A 7,500-nucleotide genomic window follows, 5' to 3' on the forward strand; every position below is an offset into this window, starting at 1 on the left:
GGACACCGAGAGCGTTCGAGATCGACTGCACCGCATTGGCTGACGAGCTGTGGGAGGGGCCAAAGATCGAAGCCACGCCCAGGGAGAGCTGCTCGCAGGCTGCCGATTGGACAGCAGAAAAGAACAAAGGACCCATCAAACGCTGACCCACAGAAAATATTTACATTCTTGATTGTTATTTGGAATTCTAAACATTTTTTATTATTATTTACAAATATTCACATTTTTTGTTTTGTTGTTTACAACAAACATATACATTTTATTTACAAATATTTATATTCTTGATTATGATTTTTTTAAAAATGACATTCTATATATGATTTCTTATTTACAAATATTTACGTGAGTTGTGTCACATTCACATTAGTTTGGACTTGTTATGTTTTGTATCCGTCACTCATCTGTTGTCATGGACACTAATTACATTCAGCTGTGCACTCATCAGTCACCATCATTAACACCCGTATATATGTTCAGTTCTGTTTCATCCTTTATTATTATTTACAAATATTTACATTTTTATTTACAAATATGTACATTATTGGTTTTAGTTACAATTAAATTAAATTTTTATTTACAAATATTAATGTTCTTGATTATTGTTTACAAATATTTGATTACGGTTCACACTTTTTGGAGTTTATTTACAAATATTTACTTTTTTAAAACAAATATTTACATTTTATTTACAAATATATACATTCATTTATTTACAAATGTTTACATTTTTATTTACTTTTTTTTTTTTACTTAAAAAATATTTACATTCTTGATTATTATTTACAAATATTTAAATTATTGTTTTCTTTTTTACAGACGTTACATTTTTATTTACAAATGTGTACATTCTTGTGTAGTGGTTACAGTAAATACATAATTTGTTAGGACTTGCAGCTTTATTTTGAAAGTTTTATTATCCAAATAATTTTCTGTGCATTTATAGACAGATGCAGTTCATATGGTGAAATTGTATAGAAACCAGGACTTTCTTTAATATTGGCTCTTTTTCTCACACAAAGTGATCATATAATTTTGAAGTGATTTTTTTGTGTTCCTTTTAAAGCATGACTGTATAAATCAGCATAAATCTACTTATTTGGAACGACATGAGGACAGAATTTATTCCCACTGTCTGAGCGCTAACAGAGAGATTAGATTTTATGGTAAAAACACAGTTTTTCCGCAGCAGTCGAGGTCACTAATGCACATATTCAAATGAGCTGCTTCTATTTGTCCATTTCATCTCAGTCTCAGTTTTAAACTGGATGTTCTTTGACAGCAAAAGCACCTCACATGCTATTTCTCTAAATGAGCCCAATTTCACTTTCCATTCCAGCGTAACCGTCGTGTCTGAAAGCAGCCGGAGAAAAAAAGGTCATTAAAATTACAAATGAGGCCAGAGCTGAAGCTTTGGGTCTGAGGTGACAAAGCGCAGGAAAATAGAGCAGCGTTTGGGAAGATAAAAGAGCCTGTTTTCAGGAGCGTTTGAGAGGAAAACTCTCTCACCTTTCCTGGACGCCTCGAAACTGTCGAAGACGTTGATTCTCTGGATGTCGTACGTGAGCGTCGTGTTGGGCAGAAGCGTTCGGTTCCTGTTGATGGTGTTCAGTGCGAATTTAAAGGCCAGTTCTTCTGGTCCAGACGGGCCGCTTTCTATCGACTCGAAGATCCCTCCTGCACACAGTGTTGGAGAAAGATACTTTTATAAGTAATGCATTACAATATTGCGTTACTCCCCCCAAAAAGTAACTAATTGAGTTACTTAGTTACTTTTTATGAAATGTAATGCGTTACATTACTTTTGTGTTACTTTTTCTCCCCTGGGCTGGGCTTGCTTGTTTGCTTTTTAATAACAACAAAAAAAGTTATATTTTTGGTAAATGTAAAGGCCCTTTCACAGCGACAGTGAGATGAATAATCCTCAGGATGAAGGAAATACAGATTTAAACCTTTCAGCTTCTGTTATTCTGGAGTAAAGAACAATAGGAGACAGGAGAAGAAGTTCAACTCTCTTATTTCTAAATCTAATCTAAAGTCATTTTTGTTTATTAGTACGGGTGAATTAGATCATTGAAGGTCAGTTAATAAAGTGAGATTAAATACATAAAGTATATTTGTGTAATTTAATATAGTTAATTATAATTATGGATGTGCATTTTATTCTTTTTATTAATTTTGAGGAATATTTAATGTTTTCGTGCAAGTAAGACGAGTTAATGCATGTTCACATTTAGTCTACAACTGAAATAAACATGTTTACACAGTCCACACACACACACACACACACACACATACACCTCACTTTATTTCTCTCAACATGAGGACAGGAGAGCTGTCAGTCAATAAATGTGTAAAAGTAACTAGCATTACTTATTTGAAAAAGTAACTTAGATATTTTGTTGTAAATTGAAAAAGTAATGCGTTACTTTACTAGTTACTTGAAAAAGTAATCTGATTACATAACTCAAGTTACTTGTAATAAGTTACACACAACACTGCCTTGAGACACACACACACACACACACACACACACACACAGACAGGCTTCATCTTCTCACTTACACACACCAACGTCAGAGAGAGAAAACAGCATCTGGACACCAAAACACTGAAACTCCCAAAGCGCCGGAGCTTCATCAGTCAGACATCTGCACTCTTGTGTTCTACTAAGTCTTTTGTTTTCATGTTAATCCCTGTGGTGAAAATCAAGTGTTTAATGTTGTTTATGTGTGTATGTGGTGTTATTAATATGCTTTAAGACAAACCATGTGTAAATTCATAAGTCGACAGCATTGCTGAGTGTTTTCTCCTTAAAACTGCAGTGAACCAAAGACAGTCTCAAAAACACGCTTTGAAATCGCTGGTGTTTCTGACGTCACAAACTACCTTGTAACCAATCAGATCAACGTGTGATCGTCAACCAGTGGATCTCTGAGCTGAGTGAGTGAGTGGAGTCGGGGCTTATTTGCATATTCATAGAACCGCGCATACTAAATGAGGCAAGGGTGTCGAGTTACATTCAAGATATTTTAAGACATGAAGAATTATTTTTCAATGAAAAAAAACTTTTAAATATGTCATTCTGGTGATCAAAGATGAGTTTTAAGGGATACAATTATTGACTACAGGGGAACTTTACATTTTTTGTCATTTCTTTATGTGCTTTTGTCATTTCATTATCATAATAATTTTTTCACTATTGCTATTAAGGTTTAATTTATTTTTATTTTAGTTTTAGTATTAGTTAGAGATAAAACCCCTACTTGAATTAAAATAACTGACTTAAATAACATTAACTGAAAATACAATTGAAATAAAATATAGAATTTTTATTTTATTTCAGGCAAATTTCTCATTCATCTTGATGTACTATAATAACTAAAACTAAAGAAAAATGAATAAAAACTTATGCAATTCATACAGTACAATCACAGAGTTCTGGAGATCGATCTAAATTTAATTAAAGCTTGTTTTATTTTACATTCACTTTTATAAGGTTTTGAAACGTGTTTGAAAATCGTCTAGTAACAATGTGAGATAGATAAATAAATATGTTTTTTGGTCATTAAAATAAGTTAACAAGTTCAAATAAGTTAACAATTTATTAGATATTTATTTCTACCGTGAACTGAATGACATTTCAACAGATGATATCAAAATTACTATGTATAATTTGTAGAATTATAAGTAATTCTGAATTGTAAATCTACACATAATACAATTATGACTGTTTTCTGTAGAGCTGCTTTACAGTGACAAATTTTACAGTTATTGAACTGAATTGAATCAACATGGATCTGAATAATGACTCTTCGGTCTTCTGTAGAGCTGCTTTACACCTGACTCTAAAGTTGTCTTATATTTGATGATGAAGTTTGCATAATTGATTCTGTTTATTACCATGAAGATTCTTTTGAAACAATCTGTGATGTATAAAGCGCTGAATTATGCAATGAGTTACGAAATAATTGCCAATATCTGTGTCTTTATCGCTCTCACCGCCTCCGTCTGCAGGAACACACACATATTCATAATCACAGCGCTGCCGATAAGTGCAGCACAAAGCTTGTTTCAGCTCTCTGAGTGGATCATTATCTTCTCCTGCTGAATCTGAGGTGTTAATGTGTGAATGTGTGAATCTGCTAATGATTATAGTCACTAAAACACTCTCTCAGACAGAGATGAGTGAAACTAGAGATGCATCGGTACTAAAAAACTACTGAAAATCTCTCCCAACTAATGCTGTAATTACACAGGGATCACAAGCACATTAAATTATCAGAGGTTAAAATTAACAACAGAGCCCAAACTTGTATATTCAGCTGCTATTTATTTTCAAGTATAATAATTAATGCTGGGCAACGATTAATCGCTTCCAAAAATAAAAGTTTGTGTTTACATAATATATGTGTATAATAATTTTGTATATATAATGCATGCATGCATATATTTAAGAAAAATTGGTTATTTATACATAAAATATGTATATTTATATATAATATAAATTATATGTAAATATATATACAGTATATACATGCAAATATTTCTTAAATATGCTGTCAATGATTGTAAATAAAGACTCAAACACTCTAAAATCAAAGCAAAAGCAAGTTTGAGCTGCTAATTCAACAGATGCTGAAGATTCTGTGATTAGTTACAGAAAAACTAGACTTTCAGGAATTTTCCAGCTGAATTTCTCTCTCTTTCTCTCTCTCTCTCTCTGTCTCGTCTCTCTGTGTAATTATGATAAAGCTGTTATCCTGCTTCAGTCTTTGCGGAGCTAAAAACAGCCCTGAGTCGAGTTGATGTTATCTGCCTGCGAAGGTAAAATGTCAAGCCTTCGCTCGCTTTCATGCAGCTCTCAGATCAGTGTTCAGAGGATATTAGATATTACAGTCACATTTCATCTGCACTTACTCCTCAGAATCAAACCCAGAGCATCTCGGGCTCCGTCTCGTCTCATTCAGAAGCTCTAGTGTGATCTGAGCTTCTACTAACTCAATTATTCAACTTCAAAAACAAAACGAAAGACATCTGACCTGTTTCATTGAAGCACAGATATACTGCGTTTATGTGCATTTCAGATACATAAATCCTACATTTAGTAGGGGTGTAACGATGTCACAATTCAACACATCACGATACTGAACTCACGATACCATATTATCACGATACTCCAAGACACATGATAAAAGGTTAACAAAAAATGCACTGTTGATTAAAATGCTAAATTTGATATTACATTGTGTGTGTAAATGAATAGTCTTGGACTTGGTGCTGAAACCCAATGAACAATAGAGACACCAGAATAACAATATTCATGATTCTGAAGCTGAAAATACAGAATTATTGTAGATGAATATGTTTCACTGACTAGATATATTTAAAATAATGTATAGGCCACTTTTACTGGTAACATCAGACATTTGGCATTATCAGGACCCACAAATATGCATTATTATACATTATATTCAACATTATATTTAATAGTTTAATGTAGTCCTGACATTAAAACTTGAATTATTTCTCACACAGTAATTTTTATTTAATTTCTCTATCCACGATACATATTGATGCATTTTTGTATTGTGATATATTGTGACACCTCTGATATTTAGGCCTGTGTTTCGAGTGTAAAGGATAATTGACTGATTCTGATTCAGTCCGGATCTATATACTAATATAGTGAGGATTTTAGAGCAGATGAAGAGATATTGATTCGCTGACTGTGTGAACACACACACACACACACACACACACACACCTCACACATCTGTCTGACAAACACACCGAGACAGACGGCTTCTGAATCCGTGTATCATTCGTTCAGTCGTTTTTTGAATTAATATTGAATATAGAAAAATGAGAAAACGGTTCCTTTTTCGTTTTTTCATTTTTTACAAAAAAACGAAAAACAAGAATTCAGCTGGATTTCTCGTTTTTCGTTCTCAGTTAGAAAAATGAATAAACAGCTTGAATATTCGATTTCTCCACGTGGGCGGGAATTAAACGCCCCTTTCCTCTGATTTGTCAGCCGAAGATCAAACTGTTCCGTCATCAGTTCTGCACAGCAGAATAAGAGTCCCGTTGTGCGGATTCTTAACGCATTTATTGCAACTACATTTAATCTTTTTCTCATCAAACCACCAGACTAACGAATGTCTCGACACAACCCGTACCGGGGAATACTCTAGATGGGGCTTTCTTCTGTGTAGACCAGGAGTTCTCAAGTGCCAGGGGGTCCGTGAAATAATTTGCTATTTTCCGGATTGTAAAGTCAAGTCACGGGGGTTTTTTTTAACATGAAGCACGCTGTGATTAATCTTAATGTTGACCTTCAAAAATATATAGCCGCGCCAAGAAGGCTATTGGCTGTAGGCTATTTTGGTTGATTTTTGGTGTGCGCCAGAAAGAATATAATAATCATTTATAATAATAATTATTCTTCTATAATAATTTCAAAGGCATGATATGTTGTAGTCATTTTGAAAGTACACAAATAGACATATAAATGTTACTGTTTCGAATGAGAGTATTAAACGACAGCTATTAAATCCCCTGTTGAGCAACATGTGATGTTGCGTGTCGCAGCCTGTTCGTTATTAAAATAAAACACAGTCAACCAAACATATAAAACGTTATTCTGCTTAATTGGTCTGTTGACATTCCAAACTAATTTCCCTTGCTGTGGAGATGCTGATTTACGTGTAGGCCTATATTGGGACTCGAATGAAGTACGAAGCCTTCTTTACATTATTAATTAGCATCCAAATGTTACATTGCAAATATGGATAGGCTACTGGACGAATGAGAGATGCCCGAAACCAACGTCTGCTCTGTACAATTTCAGTTTCTCGTTAAAATACGCATATTATGTTATTAATAGTGTTTATAATGTTAATGTTGTATTTTATTTACCGGTCTTTTACACTATTTATGAATATGCTTTTTTTACAACGATGTGACGCGTGCGTTTCCCTCTCAACATGACCCGGCGCGCCACGCACAAGCGCGAATCCTAGAGATATAAATTATAATACATTTTAATAAAACACAAGGCCTATATCATAAAACTTCTCCAGTTGTTAGATCTGAATGACAGTTTATACGTTAACGTTAATATAGGCCAATTATATAGTCAATGCATTATTCTTTTCTTTTTGTATTAGTGTTAAAAATATTTAATTTACAACTAATTATATTGATTTATATCTTAATTTATATATATATATATATATATATATATTTTTTTTTTTATTACTGGGCGAGTGCGACAATGATAGGCTAACAGCTGGCTGATGCAAATCGTAGGTGAATTTATATACACAGAAGAAAGCCCTATCTAGTCTATTCCCCGATACGGGTTGTGTCGAGACATTCGTTAGTCTGGTGGTTGAATGAGAAAAAGATTAAATATAGTTGCAATAAATACGTTAAGAATCCGCACAACGGAGGACTCTTATTCTGCTGTGCAGAACTGATGACGGAACAGTTTGATCT

At 33.5% G+C, this 7,500-nt stretch overlaps 1 protein-coding gene across 1 annotated transcript in view; it reads right to left on the minus strand.

The window, feature by feature from the left end:
- The window catches only part of LOC309496670 (glutamate receptor ionotropic, kainate 2), a 65,598-nt gene that overhangs the window by 46,845 nt on the left and 11,253 nt on the right, over positions 1 to 7,500 (minus strand). Inside the window, exons 2-3 of the mRNA XM_082166761.1 lie at positions 1,507 to 1,674; positions 1 to 99 (exon numbers count right to left, since the gene is read on the minus strand). The exon at positions 1 to 99 is cut by the window's left edge and continues 159 nt beyond it. Coding sequence (XP_082022887.1) covers positions 1 to 99; positions 1,507 to 1,674 — 267 coding nt within the window. The remainder of the gene's footprint in view (positions 100 to 1,506; positions 1,675 to 7,500) is intronic.

This window comes from Leuciscus leuciscus (genome assembly GCF_965113295.1).
Source record: "Leuciscus leuciscus genome assembly, chromosome: 4".
Taxonomy (NCBI): domain Eukaryota; kingdom Metazoa; phylum Chordata; class Actinopteri; order Cypriniformes; family Leuciscidae; genus Leuciscus; species Leuciscus leuciscus.